Raw genomic sequence first — 25,949 nt, 5'->3', positions numbered from 1 at the left:
AAGAGGATTACTGTGTTATTATGGACTTTAAACAGCTGCCCGATGTTCTATCCGATACGTTTGTAACACGTCGTCTCCACGCCTGGTCCGATACTAAATATATTAAAGTGTTTAAGCAGCCGTCAACTGGTTGAGGACTTCACCGGCTCTGCTTTAGACTAGATTTGTACAATTTAGATTTTTCGATTAAAATGATTTATTGTAGTAATTGAGGATGATTTAGCGTTAGTTTTCAAACCGTACTTATAGACGAGCTGCTGCTTTAACAATCTCAGTGCAAGTCTTAGTTTATATAAAGAAATCACTTGACGTAACGTAACGTCGGCTGCCGACCTCTCGGGCCTGTGCAGCTGTTTATATCGGAGATCATAAACCATGAAACCGACTCGCCATATTCAGTTTTAAAATTCAAATTATAACTGTTTACGATCTTACTAAACCATCGACACGTGGAGAGTGCGGAAATGAATTTGTTAAAAATTATTAAATTAATGTAAATATTTAATCAAATTATTGAAGAAAGGATTGATTTTCCAATGTTTTTTTTTTAAACAAGACATTCTCTTTGAAATTATTATCTTTAAACTTTGTTGAAAAATTATTTTTACAAAATTGAAATCTAATTTTTTTTATGTTATAAACTACTTGTGGTAAAACAGGAACACTCAGTAATGTAAGTTCATCAAAATGAAACAATGCTATTAACACGAGAGGCGCGCCCCGCCGGGTGCGAGCGCTAGTCGAGGCGGCCTCGTGACCACATAAACCTCGTCATGAGTGAGCAGTGAACAGTCAGCGGCGGACAGGCGGCAGTCACCGGCGTGTGGTGCGAGGACACGGACCTCGAGTGGCCAGTGATCGGAGTGTTCTGTGGCGAGTGAGTGTCGGGTGTCGCGTGTCGGGACTGTCGAGTGTCGGTGGCGGCCTACGGAATACTGTTTCAACTCTCGTTACGGTGTTGTCGACACAACAAACGGTAAGACGACAAACCCCGCGGCTAGATGTACTCACACGGCGCCCCTCATCGATGTACTTTATGCAGTGTTTTCATCGTTCACATTTACTGTTTACGATTTTGCCAGGAATGTTATTTAGATAAACTTGTAAAATCTGTAAACCCGTCTATAATAAAGTTAGTGTGAAACAAGTCACGATGCATCCACATTACATAATAATCACACTCTTGAAGCTCGTCATAGGAGACACAGATTAAACAAATAAAAGGTTCAGTTTCAATCAGTCTCTTCTGTAGCTCCAGTGAAGCTAACGTCATATTATCGAACCGAACGCTAGTAGGACGCGCTGCAGTTATGATAAAAATTATGGCGGAACCATAAAAATAATTAAACACATCACACACCTCAGCACTCGCACTACTGACGCGACTCGTGCTGAAGTGTCTCTGTATATAGATCGTCGAGGAAACAGAGAAGTCAACAAAAACACAAAAACAAAGTTATGACTCGGAAAGGAGTCCGAATACAGTAATGATTATAAAACTTCAATATGTTACGGTTAACTGTCGGTCGACTGCGAAGACTTGAGTTGTAAATATGTAGTGTAAATTACAAATATTAAAGAAAAAATAATACGGAATAAAAAAATGAACAGCTGTCGACTACTGACCTTGCACATACAATTAAATATTAATATATTTTTATAACAACAACAAGTCCTCAGAGCAGACGTTCTTGTGGTTGAGCCGAGGAGTGTATCGGTCTGTCACACTGGCGGATGTTCATAGCACAGTAAACAGCACCGAGTTAGTTTTCTTCGCCGAGCTCAACTCGGTCAACTCGTGTGGACTGTGCTCGTTAGACCCCGACGTATTATAAATCATACACACATAATAATTCGCGCGCTTTCACTGTTCTCGCCGTGCTCTGTGCTCTGTGCTCTGTGCTCTGTGCTCTGTAGGTAGCCAACATTCCCTGTATTTGAGTGAACGTCTTCTTTACTATACGCGACATATAACAGCATCATTCCCCATTCGTCGTCGATCGCGATGCATTCCTTGGACGTGTCTCCGTGTTTTTGTTCAATCTGAACACAAACTGTATGGCAACCGTTTCAAACGACGAGCCGACGGTCAGGCGCTCGTCTCTGTGGCAGTTATATTGTTCAGTTAAAGTAGATCTACATTTAACGACTCGACTGTCGTGTTGGTCATGTGGTCGTGGTGGTCATCGGCTGACCAACCAATCATTAATGAGCGTTCCTTGTGTCGGTGCCGGGATGTATTCTTTCTTCGTTTTATTTACATTACTCCTAACTTTAGTATTAAAACAGATTCCACAGGATCCTAATTTATAATGAGTGTTCAGCTGTTACTAATGCGGACTGTATCTCTCGTCGCTCGTTGCTGTCTCTGTGCCTGTTCTTTTGACTGATGGTTCTATTTTATTTTGCTTATTACGATTGAACTTTATTTCTTTGTTATCTAAACGTAAAATTCTTGTTATTTATTTGTAATCTATTTGTAATTAATAATGGCTTTGATAAAAGTAAACATAATGTATTTTATAAATAAAAACTTTTTAAATTGTTTTTGTAGGCAATAAAATCGTTGTAGGTACATGCACTTACTCTAGAGCATAGTGTGTCAGAATATGATATGAATAATATTCTGACATATTGAGCTGGACGGTAGTTCTTCGCGACGGCTGAGATGTGACGTGTGGTATATGAAGAAGAGAAATGAGGCTCTGTAACAAAGATATCCCTTTAAAATATCGTACGGTATATTGACCAACGCGCGACGAGGTTCCCCTGTACAATAAGTTACGGTTAAAGGTCTGTGGCAGCCTAGCGTTGTGTTAGTAAGAAATGTTCTCAGAAATTGGAACCACCTCTAGTACAGTATTTATGTCAGTCTAGTTGAATAGTTGCTGACCGGGAAAACCAAATACTTTTTGTTAAATTATAACAATACGGTTATTTACCGCAGAAATATAGAATATAAAAAAATTATTTAAAATTAAAAAAACAATTTTTTCTCAATATTTGCTCTTTCAGCGGCCGCTTGACTAATATATTTATTGTTACGGTTTGTCGCATCTTAAAACTTTTTTTATACTCACTTGTCCATGGATACGTTTCAGCACTACATAGTATAAAACAAAGTCGTTTCTGTCTATTCGTTATATCCCTATGCATGCTTAAATCTTTAAAACTACGCAACGAATTTTGTTGCGGTTTCTTTTAATAGATAATAGATAGATAGGGTGATTGAAGAGGAAGGTTTATATGTATTATAATAAACATGAAATTGTGAAGAAATACTGTTATTTTTGAGGTTTCTAATGTGATATCGCAAATAATTACATTTTTCCGCTTCCATTGCCAACGCAGGCTGAACCCTACGAGATTGATCAACATAATGTACTAAGTATTGTCCACATTGAAAAGGTCTACAGAAAACTCTGCGATGGTATATGTCTGTCTCTTTTGGATATCCCACAATAACACATTTTTGTCATTTACTTTTTACGACTAATATTGGTTAAATTTCGAAGCGATTTTAACGAATACAGCATTAATACAGCATTAATCCTTATCCAATTCCTTTAAAATCCAATACCTTTAACACATTTTTCATGTAATATAGATCTATATGGCCCTTTACAGCATTTGATTTAAATTTTGTACTCGTGCGAAATCGGAGCGAATCGTTAGTACGGTATAATTTAAGAAATTTAAATAAATCCTCATGAAAGTGGTTGTCGTAGGGAACAGGGAACATCCACTGGTCGGGCATATGGAAGTGTTTTAGCTTAGATTGAACAAAGGGTGAGGAGAGTCTTCGCTCTTTGTGCTCACGTGGTCAGACATATTCTGACATATTATATAATGTACTTAACGTTTGTACCAAGGTACCGAAGACAGTTACGGAGGTTAGCATGACGGTCTACGAGCGTGAGGATTGCGAGCCGATATGAGGAAGTTCATGCGAACGCGTCCCGGACACTCTGGTCACCCCGGACACACCACACTACCCGGGCATGTCGGACATCCCGCGCTCATCCCGCACGCAGCGATCGGGCACAAGACCAACGGTGTTACCAGTAGGTATCTCTAACTTTTTATAGTTATCTGAGTCCTTTGCACTCATTTCACGGAGCACGTTTTCTTGTTTCACTACGGACAGACATCTCTTGTGTCATTTTTAAAGGGAAATAAAACATCATCATCAGCCTATAGGAGCCCACTGCTGAGCAAAGGCCTCTTCTTACATGGAGAAAGTTAGATCATTAATCACCACGTTTGCTCAAGACGGGTTGGCGATTTCAATCTTATAATTTCAAATTATAAGACTAGGTTTCCTCACGATGTTTTCCTTCGCCGTCCGTCAGTGGCGTCTAAATATTCTTAGAAAGTACATATGATTCGGAAAAGATCACATTGGTACTTGCCAGGTTTCGAAACCGCGCCCTCACGTACCAGGGGCGGGCCTCTAACCTCCAGGCCACCACGACTTCGAAAAAAGAACATATTACTCTTTATTACAATCGTCAGAGGTCAGCATCTCGGTACTCATCTCAGTCCACAAAAACGGAACGTTTGAAGAATAACTTTGTCTATACGTACTGTACTGTAAGTAATCAAACAAATGATACTTAATCATCACATCCCGGATGAAAGGAAATATTCTGAAAAGTGTTTTAAAATTCCACTCTAAAATAAATACTAATTTGCCTTTCAATGTCCGGTGACAGGAACACTCGAAAACTCGACTTGTATACGTTACAAATAAATACCAATGAGTATGTTTAAAAAAATTGTGTGTATTATATTATATCAGTTACAAAAATAATGTTTTTATGTTTACCCTTCACGAGAACGAGACGAGACCTCCGATAATATGAAGGAGTAGCATTGATTTTATATTATATATTAACACCTCTGCATTGAAATGTAAAGACGTAGTTGAATTTGATAAATACTTACTATTACAAACGAGGAACACACGAGTCAGAGCGTGAAATACAAAGATGTGTCGTGTGACGCCAACGGCCGACCTTCAATTACTCAAATTGGAACAAAGGAGCGAGGTTGAACGGTGTGGATGCTCTCCATCCACACGTCTTCCAAGTGCTGCAGCCGGTCCCACACATCAATACAGATCCCGATCGTGTTATGGACTGTACATAAGGCTGTAGTATAAAAAAACGATATTGTTCTGTAACGACACATTTATTTCCCGCGTTTTTTACTTGCGTTACACGATGCAGATCAATCAAATGCCACTTGTGGCTAAGAGGAACCCAAGGTATGCTAACCTGTAGATGGTTCATCGTTTTGAATTTGTAATTGTAAATTTTACTTTGGACTTTTCCAGAGACAGCATTCCGTATTAACCTACCGTAACAGCACCAAAATCATCTTATACAAGTTCCGCCTTTATAAATTTCGCCACGGAACCCTGAAATCTTAAAGAAAATAATATTTTGTCCCGTCAGCTCTGACGGCCTGATCAATGAGACAACGCCCGGTTCCAATTACTGTTGAAACCGTTCTTTAATAAATAATTTTAATGCATTTATTTTGTTACTGTTATTATTTTTATTCTTCACAGCCACGGCCACCATCGCCGTCTTAAATAAAACCCGAGTAAATATATAACACCTACTACACTGGATCTCGCGGCTCACCTTCAACTTGGATTATTTGAATTTTGAGGTTATGTGATGAACAGTTTAAACTCAATTGCCAAGGGTCATTGTAAAACCTACACTTTTATCATTAATTCTTTCCATAGAACATATTGTTTTGCCCGGAAAGGTGACAAAACTCCCCCCGTCCCACTTCATATCTACAGATCGCCTTTAAATGTTTTCCCTTTATTTTTCTTACAGTCTCAACTTCCGAAGGCTTTCATTCCACTGCAGTGTATGTCTGTTTCACTGTTCTCGTCCTGTTCTATTAATGAGTCACCCGGTGAAGTTTAATAATATTCCTTCACTATTTCCTGCCATAACTTTCCTCAGGTAGTGCGTGCGACTGTCGGAGGTGCACGATGACCTCAATGAACGTGGCTGGAGAAGTCACAACAATAGCTTGTCTAATATGTAGTCTGTTTGATGGTCTGTTTGTTCATCGTCTTAATATGCTCGACTCCGTGCATGTAGTGTGTGTATCTTGATGTCACTTGTTCTAAAACCTATTCACTCGTAAAAAACTCGTATTGAAATCAGGAAGTCTTTCATAATACATAAAGGATAGTAAGGCTCCATTTATTTGTATATTTTCACGATTATTTTTACCAATTAGACTTTTGGAACTTTTCTTTGATCAAGTGTCATGAAAAATGCTAAGACATAGCTATTTATTTGCAACTAGTAAATTGATGATTTTATTCATTGTCCAGAACCAATGAAACTAGAATCGTTTCTGTGTCTATTATTGTACTGAAATATCAGATATAGGCTAACAGTAGCTCAGTAGCTCCAATATGTTATTTTTTCGTATTTTGTTACACGGAAGATCAAATACGATAACTTAAATTGAGACCTCTCTATAACCCTACATCTATCAATGTCATATCCATAAATCGACCAAATTGTATTCCTATATAGATGATCCCTAGGGTACAAATCTGTTGTAGAAGACAAGTGGTTCTGTAGACTGGTAGGAGTAGCATGGACATGTTCGTTCTTATATCATAGTATTTAACGCAGGCTTTTTTTTTAAACTAAAAGAAAATACTAATAATAACTAAGATGTTTCTTTTGAATTTTACATGTCGAAGAAATCCTCATGTCTTAAACGTTTTATAAAGCACGGAAGAGAAATACAGATACGTTGGACTACATCGACTATAGTTTGTAAAATTATACATCGAGTTAATCCTCAGAAATGATAATTGTGTGCTGACTAACATTGGCCTTCTACTACTTTATATGGTCAAAGTATTCTTGTAAGCATAAAATGTACCCTTGGCTGGGAAAATGGTTTAGGAAATATGGTCTCAGGTATAGACGATGATGTCTTGCACATAAACACGTGAATATTAACGTAAAAGTTATTTTTTCTAAAGAAATGCGTTTAATTTAAATTGATTTCAGATGGCGTCGGAGGTGGCCCCAGGAAGGAGGAGCTCTCCACTCTTCCGAGGTATTTATATCACTCTCGACTGAGGTTGACTATTTTTTTTTTAATTTTATTTTATGCTAAAGGCGGCCAACGATCAAACGGCGTACCTCATGGAGGTAGATACAGTCGTCCATGGACATAGCTTTGCCACCCGTCATTGGGGAAGAGGGAGAGGAAAGGGCAACCGGCTCTCTCACTCATCCGACGAAACGCAGCCATAAAAGACTACTTCTATGAGAGGGTGGTACTTCCCCGGTCGAGCCAGCCTATGTTCGAGCTGCAGTAACTTGACCACAGCTAGGCTCCACCACCTCAATAGTCTCACCAAGATAATAATTACGATATTTCTTTAACTTGTGACGAATTCTTTATTATCGGACAATAAACTATAAAGGTGTAGTTGATCAGAGGTGCTCTGAGACACGCGATCTGACTCACCAATTTAAAACAGTGTAATATGTCTAACAGTTCCACAGCCGCTTCAACGTTCAAGTTCTACAACAAATATACGTGTCTATTATAAAGTATAATTTATTTATTTTGCTTTCTTCTCACACACACTCTTTAACTTGTTAGTATATACCTGTCTCAAGTAAAGCCTCCTACTTAAATAATGTGCTCGGAACCCAAAGTTCACAAATCTGGTATTGGATATTTGGATGTGTATATTAAAAATACTGGTTCAATACATCAATGTGACTGACTGCCTATGTTTAGATACTGGAGCTCGTCGGAGGACGAGGGGGTGGAGTGTGCGGATGGAGTGGAGGCGTTGTTCATGGACCGAGACTTTCCCGCCGCCGCTTCCAGTCTGGGCGACAGACGCCTCGCCTCGCGCACTTCGTGGATAAGACCTCACGTATGTACACACACCAGAAGTGAAGTCACGGTACGGATCCTGTATACGCATTGACCTAGTATCTTTGGACTACTTACATTGTAGTTATAGTACAAATATAAAGATATATTCATGTACCCTAAGGGAAAAAGAACAAACCGGCTTATCGATAGTAAGTAGTCCCCACCGCTTGTCTATAGGCCTCTGGGACATAAACAGGTGCTTACATTATAATATGGTGATGACTATAATCCCGAATCTTGTACAATCTATAGTCATGGAAGACATGCTTGCTGTACACTCACAGTCCTAGAATGAAATCCACGTGAGAGATTCACATCACATACTTCTCTATCGGTGAGAATGTGATAGTAAAAGTGAAAGCGTAACAGTAACGTCATAACCAAAAATATCTAAAAACATACCCAATTATGCAGATAATAACAAAAAAGAGTTAGTACTGTTCCCGATTTTATATGAAATGTTCTGAAAAGCTAGACTCTTTAAGATGGAAGGTTTTTTCGTCAAACTTGTGTTAACGTGGTCTTAAAATAAATAAGATTCAGTCTTGTTCACATCGAAACCTACTCCAAGAAAGTCTCAAACGTAGACACGAATTTTATTTAATTCTCTATTAAATGTGCTGCTTCCAGCAGGACAATTACGGGCAGTCGAAAAGCCTTCAAACTTTGGGGTCAATATTATTGCATAATCTTATAGAATGGTCTTCTAACGTGGTCTTGAATGTCTTCAAGCCCGTTATTTGTTATTATTTCGAGCCAACTGAACAAATACCAGGTCTCACAAACGATCTCATTACCGATGACTTTAACGGTGTAAATAACTGCACACACTGAGACGCACACACACACGCACACACACATACACACACACGTGCGTGTGTCACGACTCGGTGTTATATTTTTCGTGACGTCGTGTTTAACACATAAATTCCACATTAAAGAAAACGTTCTCGAGTCCGGTCAACTTTGTAATTTCCGCTACGTGAGAGTCAATTTGTAATATAATAGTTATAACAGAACACCTCATGTGAATACTTTTAAATATGTGTGTGTGTGTTATAGTGGTACTGTCATGTTTATATATGTAGATATGAATCTATTGAACTGCCGTCTCCTCCTGGTGGAAGCATCGTCTCCTGGACGGTCGTCTCTGAATCCTGAAACAATATTAATAAACATTTAACGTCCCGATTACATACGACTATGACGTCCTTCAACGCCAATGGATGAAATAAATATGACTCGCTGCTAACATCTGCAGTACAGACACACATACTCAAACTATATCATTATAAAAATAAAAAAAAATCGGACCCCTTAGATCTACATTCCTAATATAATAAAACTATTACAGGGCCGATGAACACGTTAATATGGGCACCAAAAGTACGGTCTGAGACCCCACTTAGTAGTTCTAAGTGTGAAACATTCTTCCTGATTCAAGCTCCTTATCATTGTAATTAAGCCAGCGTCTCGCGCTGTCGTGACGCCGACACCGGTAATGATGTAATATTGACCCATCACTGTCCCTACTGTTGTAAAGGAATGCTTTGTGTGCTGATCATAATGTTCCTAGGACTACGTTAGTTTTGGTCTCAGACCTGTTGTTAGTTTAATGTCGGAAAACGTCCATCATCTTATATAATTTAATTTAAATAACAATTTGCAACTTTCAAAATAAATATGTTAATTTAAAATCTGTAGTGTTTAAATCTTTATAGTTCATCTGTTTTCAAATGTTTAATTATTATTCTGACAACCGGTCTAGTTACAAGTGACTCCTCGTCAAGAAGCGTACGACTTCTTATCCTATTTAATATTCCTTTCGAGTTGCCAGGAGCGGGACAGATGTGATCGATGTTATTAATTCAATCAATAATATTCTTGACATCTTTCTGGTGCCATTGAAACTTAACAACTTGTGCAGCTCCTGGTCCATGATATTTGTCCTCATCAAGTTGCTGACACGACATGGACAGTGACATCACTCACTGGGTTTCAATAAGGCAAACCAGCACTGTCGTCGTTAGACTCATACTAGATATAAATACAATATGTTTCACTGAAGAACTCCGCCGCTAGCCTCATTCGACAAGTTCATATTGAGTACAGTCTATTGAAATGTCTCCGGCGTCGACCCATTTTCATCCATGTACAGGTGTCGGAAGGCGGAGCGTGTACCATTCGTGTAACGGTGATGCCATACACGTCCGCATGACCCTCGCTTACAGACGTGCTTCTATGTCGCTCAGCGCACCACGCGCCACGCTCCTCGCACCTCGCACCTCGCTATATGATGAAACAGTACAGTTCACGTCATCGGTACCTTCGACGCGCTCTGTGTTAAGAATAACAACATTAGTGTCTCTCAGGTGGATGTTGTCGATATGTAGTGTAGATACACCTTTAATATAAACGGTATTTTAGTATTCTGTATCCATGCAACGTAAGTTACCAAAAGGCTTTATGTCCGGAACTGTCGTCATCGGCGCCGGATTTTTTTTTTGGTAACTTTCATTCGCCACAAAACATTTATCAATATATCTACTAATTAACAAACGCACGCTAATGTCGATTTGACTAACAAAAAGTACCTCAACAACGAACTTTCTCCGACGCGCCTCAAGCAGAACGTGTTACAGTTTTTCCCACTTTTACATTAAGTGAAGTGCATTTGTTGGCGTTCTAGTATAGAACGCACAGTCTGCTCGGCGATGAGTTCACATGCCGTCATCATCATCGCTAACATGAAATGATGGCTCCACCACTTCTTCACCTCACTTCCGGCGTGGCCGTGTACGTTCCAATGTTGCTGTTAATTTCATTATCTTATTACTCTAACCAAAGCTCCAAAAGTTATGCGTCTTGTTGGATAGCTATGATGGACCCCATACCTTCAACTACATCTCGTCCTATATCGACAGGATCATTGTTATCTTATTCTTTATAACAGTTGAATCCCTTCACGTTACGAGTTATATTTGTCGTTCTTTCTACGCTTTCCCTCCTCTCTGAAGTTTCACACTCATTCACCGACGTCATGTTCCATACTAATCATACAGCGATATAAGCTGACAGAATTTCAACTATTTAATAATTTTAAAACTTCACTACCCTAAGCACTAAAGTGTTGTAGTCGACTTTTGTTCTCTTATAATTCAGTAACAATAAATATATTAGTCGTCTGATTTCTGGTCTCTCTAATAAATAATAATCTAATAGTATTTCAAAATATAATTTGAAATTGGAAAAAAAATACAGAAGTTAAGAAAAAAAAAAAGGTTAAGAACAACCGTTTCATTTGAACGCGACGTTTATTAGTTATGGACTGTTCTTTCAATAGACTTACTTTCGAAACACTATTATTCTCCATAGGATAACAGTGAAATGTGAACTGGTCGAAGGAGTGGAGCGACATAAAAGTAATGTTACTTTTTAAAGAACACCAGAGCTGATCACATCACTCGGCAGTTCGAGAAAGTTCGGGAGAAACTTTTATTTTCGTTGGCGTCACGAATATCTTCCGTTATTTTAATAGTGAAGGCGCTCTGCAGCGTTGATCCAATTGAATAAAATCGGATCATCCTGAAATTAAAGTTAACGACGGTCTTTAAAAGCGAAGATAAAGAAATGCGCTAGTCTTAGGCACATTGTTCATTTAAAACAACGAGTAGTCGTGAGAAGAAGACGGACACACTCGTATATGTCGACGCGACCTATGCGAGTTTCTACATACATGTATATATTTATGTCGACTAGTAGAATCGTTATGATACAGATCATTGTGTAGCTTATGAATGACTCGGTCGTGGGAAGTGTGTCAGATACACAGCGCCGCGCGATGCACCTCACCACGCCGCCGCGCCGTCGATATTTACGAGTGAATACAAAAACTTTTACATTCACAGTTTAGGCGTCTTTGATGCATCGTAACAATACATTGTTACTATATACAATAACGCACATTTTTCCCACATTAGTCTCTGGAAAATCATTAGAAGACTAAATTGTTTTATATATACATAATAAGATTTTCTTGAGAACAGTAAGTTAGCTTTGTAGTTTATAATGTTCGTACCATATTACTCGGGACCTGATCGAATTCATACTCTCCTTACGATATGTTGTTACCGTCTCCTTTTCTAAGAATAGTTTATCCTGGTCTAATAGTTTAGGTCTAAAAATTCTTGTCAAAAAATTATAACTATAATAAAAATTAAGTAAACCGGAACTTATTGTGATTTCTTAATTTTTCCAACACAGTTGACGAAGCTAACTTGGGTTTTAATATGTTCATCCAAATTAATAAAGATAATGAATACTAAAAACTAATCAATGAATTTGTTTGTTTATTCAAACAATACACATTGAACTGCGCTCATGTCCTTCTCCTTAATATGTCCTTTTTAATAAAGGTACGACGTCTCAAAAAATAGTATTTTATGGAATAGCGGGCCTCTACTCGTTACCTTGCGAATTCATTATATAGTAGGACCGCCAACCGTCAGGAGATCTGTCCTCGGCCGCGGTTCCTGGGAGACGCAGCGTTGGAAGCCGGGCTATCGAACGACCAGCTCGAGGACGAACCCGCGGAGCTTCAGGCTGCTCGCTGGGACGTGCGGCCCGGGGCGGCCGGGGACGCATTGTCCCTGGCGGCCGCCGCACTCTCGCACACGCCGCGTCTGCTTGCACGCGTCGCGCCACCACACTCCTTCCGCACCCGATACACTGGGAAATTCAGGTGCTGCCCGCGTGTAGACTCGCTAATATATGACATAATTACTTTTCAAAATACTTTTAACACGAAAAGTCAGGTTACCACATTCTTCACATTCTTTTGTAGCTTATATATGAATTAAATACACTTGATACTCATCTATATACACTAAAATAATTAGTCTCATCTCTGCCATAGGTTCCGGTTTTGGGTATTCGGATCGTGGCGTGAGGTGGTGGTCGATGACCTGTTGCCGACACGCGGTGGCGTGTTGCTCACTGCGCGTGGTGGTCTGTTAGACGACTTCACATTGCCGCTTCTCGAGAAGGCTTACGCTAAGTAAAGTCGAATACAACTGTACTTCTGACGAGCGTAGACCTACGAGTAACAAGTCTACTTGTCCACAGACTACAAGGGTCGCTGGCATCACTGCGCGGGTGCGGCGCGGCTCAAGTACTACAAGACCTCACCGGTGCAGTAGTGCAGAGCTTTTCACCGCCGCGACAGCCCCGCTCGCTTTTATTACAGGTGCTGCACTCGGCGGTGCCACGGTCTACTCTGTTAGTGGCGTCTACGGAGCGCGGGACTTCTGGCCTTATGCCTGGCCGCGCCTATCTGGTGACCGGTTTAGCTCGAGTGCGTGAGACGGGAGGTGAGGGGGCTCTAGTGAGGCTGCTGGCTGCGGGTGGGCCTGCCGCATGGTCGGGTGCATGGTCGCGAGGCTCTCCCGAGTGGCGAGCGTTGCCCCCTGCTGATCTGGACCTGCTGGCCGGCCGCCTCACACACCCTGGACACTTTTGGTGAGCATGCGCTTACCCTCCAACAGTCGAATTCAAAATCTAAGGCTTGATCCTATATTTAATTACGAATTATATAAATTGACACATTTATTTAAAAGTTAAGCTATTATTTTAAAATATTATCGTTCCAGGATGTCGTTCCAGGAGTTCGCGCGGTTATTTTCGCGATTGGAGCTGGTGCATATAGGACCGGATGACTGGCTCCTGGAGCCAGCGCTGCACGCTAGACGGCCGTGGCGCGCGGTGTTGGCTCGTCGTCGCTGGAGACGCGGTTACAACGCGGGTGGGCCGCCGGCTTGCACTCGTACTGTTCACGCCAATCCCCAGTTTCACGTTCATGTGCCACGATCTGAATCCGGCAAGTGCCACGTAGTGGTGTCTGTCACCCAGCAGTACTCTCCCGCTGGTTCACCTGACCGCCTTCACGGCATCGGATTCGCGGTATATGAATTGCCCCCGGGTACTCCTCCCCCTCGCGCCCCCCGAGCCCCCGCTGCTTTGGCAGACCTCGTAAGTCTCTTCTTTGTCTTGTCTCTAGACTGAAAGTTATTTTCGCTCTAATTTTTTTCTGCTCCCTGTAAACCTGGTGGTGCTCACAGCGAGCACTGGACGTGACACATTGGTCTCGAGCACGCGAGGTGGCCACGTTCTTCACGTTGCCGGCAGGACAGTACTTGGTGGTGCCTCACACGCACCGACCACACCTCGAGACTACCTTCCTGCTGCGCATCCTGACTGATGAGCACACGGACGTATGGTGAGCGTTATTTCCTATTCCCGCTCTGATCCAAGCCGCTGATGCCGCGTCGTTCTCTCATCTTATAACTCTCTGTTCGCTGACAGGGAGGTCAACGATGACAATGTGATCGTCCGTGACGTTGCGACCGAGTTCTTGGACGAAGGATGCCCTTTGGAGGTATATACACATGTACATCTTACATAGACGTAAAATTTTTAGAGACCTAACCAACCTAAATTTTTAAAGTGATATATTGCCCTACATTTAATATTCCATCCATGGCAAGCTGCATTACTGACGGTCACAAAGTAGGGGTGAAATTAAAGACCGCGGCAAAGTAACCAAGGCCAAAATGACGGTACCGATCTCTCGCATGATGATAGCCATGATAAAAAAAAATAAAAATCCATGCAAGACGCAAGTGATTTGAAGAATAAATGTATTTTGATTTTATTTAGTTGGAAATCTTTCCCAGTTTCGCAGACATCGTATTTCCACGTAATTCTATTTCTTTTGTAGAATGTAGACATGTGAGGCTAAAAGCCGCCCTTACTGTTACAGCCCGAGGTTCAGGCCGCGATCGCAAAAACGATCGGAAAAAGAGGCATCGAAGAGGTGAGGCTCGACGTGAGAGGGATGAGAGGGGGACTGCTGAGAGAGCCGGGTTTGACGAGGACGGTGTGGTGTTCGCAGGTGGACGCGCGCGCGCTGAGGAGCTTGCTGCGGCGCGTGTGGCGGCGCGTGCTGCCGGCGCGGCCGTCGCGGGCGCTGTGCGGTGCGCTGGTGGCGCTGGGCGACCCCGCCGCGGCGGGGAGGCTGGAGGTGGGCGCGCTGCCGGCGCTACTGGCGCGCCTGGCGCTGTGGCGGGGTGCGGTGCTGGGCGCCGCCCCAGGCTGCCGGGCCGCCGTCAGCGCCTACTGCTTGCGCGCGCTGCTGTGGGCGTGCGGCGTGCGAGCCTCCAACAAGGTGCTGGAGTGCCTCGTGCTGAGGTTCGCACGCGGGACTCGCCTCTCGCCCGACGCCTGCGTGTTGGCGCTGGCCCGTCTGCATCTCGCCCACGGTATTCGGAAGGAGAGAGGACGCCGTTTTTCCAAACCTTTGATGATTTATCATAAAATATTCTTTATTTTTCAGAGAGATTCCGAAGCCTCGACAACAAACTCAAATCTAATCCCATTTCGCTGGAGGAAGTGCGTACATCAGTTGGTCAGTGTTCAACGTGTTTATATTCGCATGTTCGTGTTTTTAAGCCGCATGTTTATTTTGTTTCAGATGCTCCTCATGACCATCTACTCCTGAGGAGTCCTGTTGCTGCTCCGACGTCAGTTTCATAGCCATGTAACGATGTTGATTATAATTTATGTTATTGTTGTTGTTTTTCGTCATGTTTTCCAAGTTTTATATTTGTTATCGGGCGGCGCGTCCGACGCGGTTGTAATTATATCGTTGCACATAGCATGTCACAGAGTCCGTTATATTTACTGCATAGTATATTTCTAGCAGCGGCGTGCGCCGGTCTGTAGAGACGTAGTGACCAAAGATAGCATGTCACAGACTTGTGGTATTAGTCCATATTTATATTTGTATTGTATGTTGTTATAAATCTACTCTTTATTGTTAAAATATGTTTACTAATGTCTGGGAAATAGTTTTTTTTAAATGTATTAACTGATCTTGTAGCTGATATGTATCCCCTGGGACCACGATGGATAAAAAATTAATGTAAGAGGAAGAAAAATATCGTTATTGATAAACATAAAGTGAACGCTTCATAACAATAGACATATACTTATTTTACTAAAAAAATTATATACTCGTATTGTTGACTTATTAAACATATTGTTTTGATAATGTTGAAATGTTCCAAGTCTTGTGATACGAACTTCTATTACCAAATAAATGTATTATTAAGAAGTCACTTCATATGTTTTAATCTTGATATTTTACAAAACCTTTTTTTTTCAAACAGGATGTGTGAAAGAAGAACAATCTCTTAAAAATTGCATGTGTTTCCAGCCATGAATGCTTCTTTTAGGATTACATTTTGTTTATTTTGTTAGTGACATTCCTTTTCCTAAAAATACATGATACGCGGAACATCTCGGCCCGTAACGAAAAATAATTTCAAAAGGGGTTCGAAACCAACTTTTTTTTAAACCACCGCAAGTTTGACTAAAAAAATTACCCGACTAACTTATTGTGTCTGTTATGTGTATTGATTACGCTATTGATATTACGATGTACACAAACACAAACACGGTGCGTGTTCTGTGCTGATTCCCTAATCTTTATGAAGCTATCATTAAAGGATGTGGGATGAACAGCGTGTCAAATTAGCCGGGTCGGGACCCGTCATACATCTGTATGATGCTGTATAGATTTCAAGGTTGGAGTTGCATACAACATAAGTGGATAGTTGATTGCAGATCCGTGGGACAGTCCCGGGATTTTATTAATAATTGAAAGTGGTAATATGAAATATAGCAAAACATGTTAAAATACTTTTTTTGTCGTTTTACTTTTGTGAAGACATCTAATATTCAAATTTTAAGTCTTCAAAAAGATGCTTAAATAAAATTATCGTTAAACGAACTGGACTATTTTTGTGAATAACTTATCAAACGCACAGTAAACTTAAAAAAAAACTATTTTAGTAAACCATACAAAACATTATGTGCTAGAGAGAACAATGTCTACAGGAACTCATATTTTTATCGATATATATCGATCCTGATAATACCGGAATCATTAAATTTGATCCTGACAAGTATGAGCAGGAACCCGGGATCGAATCCTTTATCGGTGTGAAACGTTTCTGAGATAAACTGTAACATTTTTTGTTTGCCTTCAGTTTCACAATTTAAATAATAGATCGAGGATAAGATCAGTAAAAGTGGAAATTAATTACATAACTAGATATACAACTTATATACTCTTTACATGTTCTGTAAAGTATCCAGTAGTTTAGTAATCGCTCCCTTTCTAATCTGTATATTTGCGATATCAATATAAGCAGAAGCAGAAATTAGTTACTTAAATGAAAATTTATGAAAATACAATACTGTGATAAAAGAATACACTTTAATGCTTCATATTTCTCTTTTTTCCATTAGTGAAGAACGAATCTTTGTGTGTTGTCTTTCAATCAACAATTATTGATTTTTGCATATATTGATATACCCTGTCGACTGGCAACACCGACGCAGCGTACTTGTCATCAGTGTCTCATTTGTAACTGTGGGTTTTGGACGTGTCGATATAGTTGACGCAGAGATTAAACGAATATTTAAATAAAAAATATTTTCAACTGTATGTCTGGAAGCTTTAGACATATGAAACTATTTTGTGTTTGAAATATAGTAATCATGTTGAGCTATATCGTAATATTATATTGTTCTGCGATTTTACAAACGACTACATCTTCCGAAAGCCGGGCGGATTCCCGTCAGTTGAAATTGTTTGAAGAGCCGATATCTTACGATGTGGAGTCAACGGTGTTGCTGAACGAGCTGGAGCGGAAAGAAAAGGAGGTTAGCTACAAAATCAAGGCAAAGCTTAATGTAATCCCGCTCTGGACCGAGGCCGGCGTCCAAAGTGTTCTCAAATTCGAGGTATGTTTACTGGACATTTATAAAAAAAGCATATTCATGAGTTTTATGAAAAGGAAAGAAAAGAAAAATTGCCTTGAATTATTTGACAAAGATTTCATAAGGAACTTCTTTATCTAATTAATATTTTTTTTATAAAAATTATAGGATATCTTATAATAATATATTTATGTTAGTTCACATTATAGTAGTCATTCTTGTATATTATTTATTATACTGTCATATCTGCCTCTGTGTATCGAGACCTCAACATGTAAATGGTTTTAGTCTTTAAATATTATACTGAATTTTCCTAATGACGGTTTTAGCTCCTGTCTCCACATCTATTTTCCCGAAGTAAGAGTGTGACAGCAGATTACTTACCGATGAATTCCATCTGGGACCTGTATTCACATTCCACATTTTATGCTCATTGGAAGCTCGGTCTAATCGAAACTGCTTATTTAGACCCCAAAGATCCAGTGGAGATACAGAATTTTAAAAGGTCCCTGATGAGCGTGTTCCAGGTAGTAGTAATTGTAGTTCATTACCAAAACGTCTCGAGTACTACAGAGAATACAACTTATTATTATATTTCAAGTTTGAAACGGTCGGCAAGGAGCTCAATGAAACAGACGTCTCCGGTACTTGTCATGTTCAATATGAGACCACTTCAGCCAACACGGTCAGGAAGTACAAGGTATGACAGAACCATCAATGTAGCTCTAGATGTAGGAGACTTCCGGTGTAATAGAAAACTTGGTTTACAGAGTTCATGTAGACTGGACGACTGGCCTGAGATGGAAGAGGGCGTGGTGAAGTCGCGGAGACTGGCCAGATACACTTTGGATGACCGGCGACACTCACTCCGGGACCTGCACGCTGAGGAGCTGCACGAGTTGGTGGCGGGCGGCAGGGGAGGGAGGGGAGGACTCAAGGCGCGGGCCTGGCTGAGGCTCACCGCGGATGAGGCTGCGGGGGCCATGGTCCCACGGTCTTCCTCTTTGGCCGAGGCTCTGTCCGGGCTTCCTCACCACGTGGCGGCAGAGTCGCTCCAGGCCGCACCCGTCCAGGTGACGGACCCGCTCTACTTGGAGGTGAGATGCGCACACACACTTGGCACATAACACATGACACATAACACATGACACGTGGCCTTAGGGTCGTCATCTCTTTTATTCCACTTCATGTGGTCGTGTCACTATCAGTTCCAGAATACTCGGCTCGCACAGCACATGACGTCACAGTCTCGGTCTCTCTCACACATTGAAGTGATTAATATGTAATCTAAGCTGAGACTTAGTTTTACTACTACTGATGAACTTTGACCTTCTGATAAAAATACAATAATCAAATCCTTTTGTCAGTCTCTGCCCGTCAGAAGCCGGCGGACAGAAATGCCTCTCATGATTTATGACTACAGAACGTTTAAACTGTCCGTGTGTAGGTGAACGGTGATAACAATCATCGTTTATTGTATGTTTTTGGTGTCGGCTGTCTGATATATAAATAGAGTACAGTGATTACACTATCAGCGCCTCACGAAGACAGCGCGACCTCTGAGTGTGGCGGGGAGCTTGTGACATATGTTACTCATATCACTATAACGTAAAAAAAAAACGAAATCCGCTGACTGTTACTAACGCGGTTATACGCTAATTATTATGAATTATTTCACACGATCGGAATAAACCTTTTTAAACCTTATCTTTTAGTCCGCCACACTCTTATTTCTAATATTAAAAAGGAAAATGAATTTGTGCCTACTATAAATACTATGTCACATAATTTTATTATTCAGTGTTGTAATAGATACTCAATTAAATAGACTTGACTTCCTGCGGCGTCTAGTTAGTCACGCTTTCCAAATAAGGTACTAAACTGTAAACACAGTGGTGACCCCGACTGTAAACACAAATTTATTACATAGAAATATAGGAATAGTCTTTGATATATTGAGTAAGGTTATATTAAAACAAATCCTTAAATATTTAAGTCCTTTTTTTTATTGAGAGCCTTATTAGTCGAGTAAGAGAGCCATATAAGTCACGATTCTTTTTTTGTTTTATTAAAGTTCGGTTCTGCAAGTTAGAGGAGGGACATAATAAATCTCAACTATTTTTGTATATGACTGACTCCATTCAGGAGAGTTTGGAGATGGAGTTGGAGGCGGCAATTTCTGAACTGCGCGACTACTCGGCGGAGAGGTACCCGGGGCCCAAGGGGGATGAGGGGGGAGAAGCGATGACAGCCCACGTCATCAGGAGGCTTGTACGAGCGCTTAGAGCGGCTCCACTCCCCGCACTGGTTCCGATCCTCTCCGACGACCACGATCCTGAATACCTGTGAGTATGGAACGATGTCATCGTGTGAGGGGACGAGAGATCCTTCCGGAAACTCGCTGTAACACCTGTGTTCTGCAGGAGGCAAATGTGTATGGCGCTGGGGCTGGCGGGGACCGCGCATACACACGCCACGGCGATGCGCTTCTTCCGGCTGAGATCGCGCGACGCCCCCGTCAAGTTGGTGCACACATACCTCGCCGCGTTGGCGCTCACACCGCAACCACACGTACGTACCGAGGTCGGTCGGAGTACGACGTCACTAAACTGCTAGCCATTTCATAATTTGTCTGGCAGGAATCCGTCGTAGAGGATGTGCTGCGTCTGGCCGAGGAGATGACCGACCTCGAGCTAGTGGAGAGCGCGCTGCTGGCTGGGGCCGCCGCCGCTGCCGGGGATGAGATTCTCTCGGCTGGCGCCAGGCACGCGCTGACCAAGAGCCTCGTGCGGTGTAAGGTGAGGAGGGTCGGAGCGATGCGAGCGGCGGGTCGAGCTGGCACTCACCTGGCCGATGTTACAGACCGACGAGTGTCGCCGGGTGAGGATCGCGGCCCTCGGCAACTTGAAACGGAAGGACACTGTGGAGCTGCTGCTGGAGCACGCGGAGGCGGGGCGGCGGGGGGTGGCGCTCGCGGCGCTGGACGCGCTGGGCGGGACGCTGGCAGCGCTGCGAACGGACACGCGCCTCCCGCGCCTGGAGCGGCTGGTGCTACGGCCGAGCCCGCTGGAGCTCCGCGCCGCCGCGCTCGACCTGCTGCTCCGCTGCAGCGCGGAGGCTCCCTTCGGCCTCACTCGGTTGATGCTGGAGCTGCACGGAGGAGCGCCGCTCGAACTCGTGCGCCTCGCCTGGCATCGCCTGCACGCGCTCGCCGACGACCACCCGCACGTCCGGAACATGATGAAGCTCCTTCCTCGACGACTCCGAGGCTGGGAGGTGCAGGCCATGGCGGGTGAGTGCTCTCCCCTTCTGCGCCGTTCCTCCTGTGTTGATCCCTTCATCCACAACAGATATCAAAACTATTTAAACTAAACGAAATTCACAATTGATGGCATCACCTCTTTAGGAGACCTCTTCCGGCCTCTCAGCGCACAGGAAAGAATATTCGATGAGCGAAAATAAGTTCATAAACGTATAAAAATGAAAATGGGCCGCGGCCTTAAACAACAAGTGATTCTAACCCTGGTCTGTTTCTTTATGCACCTATCATAAACTGTTAATGGAATTGAAGTCTTAACTCCAGCTCCGGGGCATCTTTGTCTTTTGGGAGCGTAGTATTGACGTCATCATGGGATTTTCCCAGGATATGTCTCTTGGAAACTCTGAGGTGTTTATAGAATTCCGATGGCCTTTTTAGATTCTACTCAAAATTATTGCGATCCCGGACGAAGCTGCCGAAAGCACGAGCCCGAGTCACAACTCCAACACCTTTATGACTGAATCGGCCACAGAATATATTTTTAAGAAATGATAATCTGCATCTGGTAGTGTTTAAGGCTTCCAAATTGAGTAATCAATTTGTACTCATTCTCGTAATTGTTTAAGATTTTTTACATTATTGTTGATACATATTGCTTTAATTTCAGGCACTTCGTCGGTACTTGTGCGGGAGCTGGGTGCGGTGGACGGCTGGCGCGCCCGCCTGGAGTCCGTGCAGGTGGCCAGCGGCGGACTGCTCCGTCGAGGACGAGTTCATTTGTCAGCCGTAGCGCCACACGGAGACTCGGATGACACCCTGGCGGTGAGTAGCGTCCGTAGTAGTATCGATTGCGGAGATACTGAGGCACGTGTCTTCCGTCGAGTTTAAGATCGTGGAACATAGCGAAATTACCTGTTCAGGTCGAATTTTGGACCAGAGGACTCGAAGCCATCGCGGGAAACGGTCAGAACTCCGACGAGGAAGACGAGGAGGGTGTGGAGGTTAGCGGCGGACTAGCGCTCTCCGTCGGGGGTGTCCGCGGCAGGAGCGTGACGCTGTTCACGGGTCAGGGCGAGCTGCTGGGGCACGTGTGGGCCAGCACCGCCAGCGAGCCCACGCCCGTGCTACGCGCCGCCAGGACGGTGGGGGCGTCCGGCGTCGTTCTGCCGCTGCTGGACGGAGCCGCTCTGCGCCTGGAGCGGGACTCGCTGCAGCTGCTGGCGTTGGATGCGGCCGCGCAGGTGTCGCTGTGGTCGAGGAGCGCACGTTCGCAGATGCGCTTGAGTGTCGCGCTCGAGGCGGCTTGGGGAGCTCGCGTGGTGGCGGCCGGCGCTCGATTGACGGCGCGGGGCTGGCTGCGCGGCGCACCGAGGATGGCTGTCGAAGCGGACCTCGATTTCTACGACGGAAACGTGCTGTGCGTCCGAGTGTACACCGCCGGCTGTGACAGCAGGTGGGTCGGCCAGGGAAGAGACTGCGTCGTCTCCTGGCCGGAGTCCGTTCCGCCAGTGACGCTGGGGTGACTGATTCGTACGTTCGTTTGTTTCACAGCTACGGGTTCGAGCTGGTGTCCAAGACGGGCATGAAGCACGTGTGGCGTCGCCGACACTCGTCCATGAAGAGCCCCGGCCGCACGCTGTCACTCGGCCGCATCAACGATTCGCTCTGCCGCGTGCTCACCGCCATGCTGTAATATTACAAGATCAAAACTGTAACAACCGACTTGAAACTAACATACAACAATATCACACACACAAATACACACACACACACAAATAGAAATATACATACACAAATACAAACATACACACACACACACACACACACACACACACACACAAATAGAAATATACATACACAAATACAAACACACACACTCACACACACACACACATACACATACATAATACGTGTACGAATACATACACATACATGATCATCTAGGTGTGTAAAACCGCGCACATGAAAATCTCAGCGCTCAACCAAAGCTCTCGGCCAAAGGTGTCCGTCTGTGATCTCGTCACACGGCATTTCTTATAGTATGCTTTATTTAATGTAGTCATCGTAGCCTTAAGGAACTTTACCTGCAACGTGTCTCCGCGGCCACGGACGGGTCCGCGCCGCGGCGGCCGTTACAGGATCACGTTATAAGAGTAATGTTTGAATCTCCGCTTGTTTAGAAGTAACGTTTTGTTCTCTTGTAGAGATTGTGATCATTTTGGCAATTTAAAATACATTTTTTTCTTATGAACGTTTTTTTTATTTCTGGTTATTCGTCCAGCCATTTTCCGTCCAAATGTAAGTACGATGTCTCATAATATGTACTTAGAGATGACCCGTCCTGTCCCTCTCTTACTCCTGGTCAATCTTCGGTTTGCTGAATATCTTAAACATGTCTTTCTTTTGGGTCTCGATGTCTATTCAATAAACGTTCCACGATCTTTCGGATTATGGAGGTAATTGAAACGGATTGATAATTAGCAGGATCCAAGCAAGCTGCCGAGATTAAGGCATTGGCACTGGCACTGGCACTGGCACTGACACTGGCACTCCACTAATGAAGAAGAGTTGCTTCAACCGTGTTAATCAGGAGACGACTGGCGCGCACATGTCGTTAGCAAAGAGCCTGGTACACAGGCCGGGCCACCGGCTTTTTTGACGTCAAACGTTCGCGGAGTTTCCAATACCTGTCATGAGGATTCGCAGTCAGCTAAGCGGAGTGGATTTCTGTTGTCAAGACGGGTAAAGTAAGGCATGCAGACACTCCATAAAAAGTAAAGTGTGTTATTAAAGCTCTCGTCCCTCCTGGTTTCGTTCTATTGGGAGTTTCAACTGCTCGGACATTTCTACTGAATCTGTGTGTCTATAAAGATATCCTGCGAGGCCTTAGTTATGGTTTCAATCATTTGTGGTTTCGTTACATTGGATCGTATTTCATTTTTTTACAAATTTCACAAAAATATATGATCTTAATATTAATATTTCCTTGTCGATGGTCTTAGTATGTTAAGATAAGTGGTTCTTTTCTTCACAACGTGCTTTAGCACTTATAACGTACGACTTGCTTAGCCGCTGTGGTGGTGACGGAGATGGACGTATGGCTGCCAACTGACCCTCGGTAAGGTGAGGTTTGCTAAGATCAGGATATTGAAGTATGGGTGCATTAATAAGAAGTTCTTCATTCTTGTCAATAAAATTATTAAATAAATTGCATTTAGGTAATGTATCTATTCGTTCCTTTATAAATATTATAATGTTTGAAATCTGTTGACAAACAAGTTCCGATAAATGTACATATTACAACGAACGATATATTGAGTTGGCTAATACATTCATATAAATTATACTGTCACAGACTTAACATTCTGTAACCAAGGCTTCCCGTGATGTGTGGCAACATGGAAATAGAGATAATTTCGTTAAACGTCGTTGTATTTAAAGTATTGTTATGACAATAGATAGTTATGATGCTAACGCAAAGACACTTTAGGATAATGACAACTGAACCGCATGCTAGGAAGCCATCCGTAAAATAGTTTATGTGGAATGTGTAGTTCGCTTTGGGGAACCCTCATTAGTTGTAAATCAATAAGACCAAAAACGTGAAAAGTTTCCTTTAGGATAAATAATAAGAACGTTAAAATTGTTTTTTTTTTGTATAGTATGACTAATAGAATAACAAAAATGCATTAGCAAAATAAGTTTGAAAGTTATTTAGGAGGGAGTGAGTACAGAGTAAGTACGTTGTAAATAAAAGTCGCATGGCCATGTCAGAAGTGAGTGACACGGTGCAGAAGAAATAGCTAATATTAGTAGAAAGTGGGGAAAGACAAAATATGTTTGGGCGACCTGCTGAAACCGGAGACTTCTTCCCGGAGATGGCGGCGTTGTCTCTTACATTTTGTAGTGGAACTTGCTTGACTAAGTTTCTTTACGTGAAATTGTTTACGTGTGAAATTCGATAACTAATTTTATTTGAAATTTGTTTCTTTAAACAAAAAAGAACCCGCGCACAAGACGTGGCTATGATTATATTAGTATGGTTATGAATTTAGTCGATGAATCAACTATTTGATGAACTGCCGGCCACCGACACGCGAGTCGCAATGAATGGTATGGAATATTAAAGAATAATTTATAAACGTGTCGTAACTGTTATTTTAAACGTTCAAATCTTCACGTTTATAATATAAAGTAGCTGTGCCCGCGACTTTGTTCGCGTAGAAAAATTTCTTCATAAGCAATGTTAGAAGTCGTATTAGCAGTTTCAGTGAGTATAAACAGGCTTCTTGCATTGCTCATTCGAGATAAAGATACATGTAACTGTCCATGAGAAAAACTGGACGTACGTAGATCTACACCGACACAACTCATGGTTTGTCCCTCGGAAATTAATACATTAATTACATAGAACATGTCATTATTAAACTCATAGTGTTCAATGCAAGTAACTTTACATAATTTTGGTTCAAAATAGTTTAAAAATATTCCCATGGGAATGAGGCATTCTCCTGCGGTAAAAGGTGCCCTTAATATTGCATCAGGTAATCGGCAACTCCCATATAAAATTTTACTGAAATCCGTCCAGTAGTTTCTAAGTTATAAATGTAAAACAGACAGACAGACGTTTCGGTTACTTTTCAGCTACCGTGATTACGGATAGACGAGACTTGAATGTCTGTCAGTTGGTCTTATTATTTATCATCTACCATTAATGAATATTCTCCAAAGTCTTAGAATCTCATTATTCCTCATTATTAGTTGCATCGACGGTCGAAGTTCAGCTGCTGGGCCTCAGCGAACCGAAAAATATGTGCAGCGACGCGAGGGTGCAAGGTTGCAGGAGCTATACGGGAAAAGAAATAAACACAACTGCAGATATTTTTTCCTTGTT

At 42.4% G+C, this 25,949-nt stretch overlaps 2 protein-coding genes across 6 annotated transcripts; both read left to right on the top strand.

Moving 5' to 3' along the window:
* Positions 1-776: 776 nt before the first annotated feature.
* LOC116771165 (calpain-2 catalytic subunit-like) lies at positions 777-16,127 on the top strand. Of its 5 annotated transcripts, none has more exons than XM_032662925.2 (14): positions 777-976; positions 3,873-4,064; positions 7,065-7,113; positions 7,810-7,951; positions 12,462-12,694; positions 12,869-13,009; positions 13,078-13,470; positions 13,602-13,980; positions 14,070-14,227; positions 14,314-14,386; positions 14,771-14,824; positions 14,903-15,269; positions 15,344-15,399; positions 15,482-16,127. In XM_032662925.2, the coding sequence occupies exons 2-14, from the start codon at positions 3,935-3,937 to the stop codon at positions 15,506-15,508; spliced, it is 2,202 nt and encodes a 733-aa protein (XP_032518816.2). In that variant the 5' UTR covers positions 777-976; positions 3,873-3,934; the 3' UTR covers positions 15,509-16,127. The 5 variants fall into 5 exon arrangements, with proteins under 5 accessions (XP_032518816.2, XP_032518819.2, XP_061379200.1 ...); XM_032662928.2 differs by having other exon boundaries at positions 3,873-4,068; XM_061523213.1 differs by having other exon boundaries at positions 792-877.
* Positions 16,128-17,432: 1,305 nt separating this feature from the next.
* On the top strand, positions 17,433-23,306 carry LOC116771470 (microsomal triacylglycerol transfer protein). Its single transcript, XM_032663314.2, has 11 exons — positions 17,433-17,820; positions 18,126-18,323; positions 18,398-18,496; positions 18,567-18,893; positions 19,942-20,141; positions 20,220-20,367; positions 20,436-20,594; positions 20,659-21,088; positions 21,723-21,877; positions 21,976-22,508; positions 22,607-23,306. Exons 1-11 carry the CDS (start codon positions 17,575-17,577, stop codon positions 22,746-22,748), a joined length of 2,637 nt encoding a protein of 878 aa, XP_032519205.2. The 5' UTR covers positions 17,433-17,574; the 3' UTR covers positions 22,749-23,306.
* Positions 23,307-25,949: the final 2,643 nt, after the last annotated feature.

The sequence above is a fragment of the Danaus plexippus genome, chromosome 17 (assembly GCF_018135715.1).
Source record: "Danaus plexippus chromosome 17, MEX_DaPlex, whole genome shotgun sequence".
Taxonomy (NCBI): Eukaryota; Metazoa; Arthropoda; class Insecta; order Lepidoptera; family Nymphalidae; genus Danaus; species Danaus plexippus.
This window is presented reverse-complemented; position numbering and strand designations above follow the sequence as displayed.

Bases quoted from the DNA above. Each gene is read 5' to 3' on its own strand.
- LOC116771470 (XM_032663314.2), top strand. From the start codon at position 17,575: ATGTTGAGCTATATCGTAATATTATATTGTTCTGCGATTTTACAAACG. The intron at 20,368-20,435 runs GTACGTACCGAG...TTTGTCTGGCAG, and splicing joins CGCTCACACCGCAACCACAC to GAATCCGTCGTAGAGGATGT. The intron at 21,089-21,722 runs GTGAGTGCTCTC...CTTTAATTTCAG, and splicing joins GGAGGTGCAGGCCATGGCGG to GCACTTCGTCGGTACTTGTG.
- LOC116771165 (XM_032662925.2), top strand. From the start codon at position 3,935: ATGAGGAAGTTCATGCGAACGCGTCCCGGACACTCTGGTCACCCCGGA. The intron at 12,695-12,868 runs GTGCTGCCCGCG...TCTCTGCCATAG, and splicing joins CGATACACTGGGAAATTCAG to GTTCCGGTTTTGGGTATTCG. The intron at 14,825-14,902 runs GTGAGGCTCGAC...TGGTGTTCGCAG, and splicing joins GAAAAAGAGGCATCGAAGAG to GTGGACGCGCGCGCGCTGAG.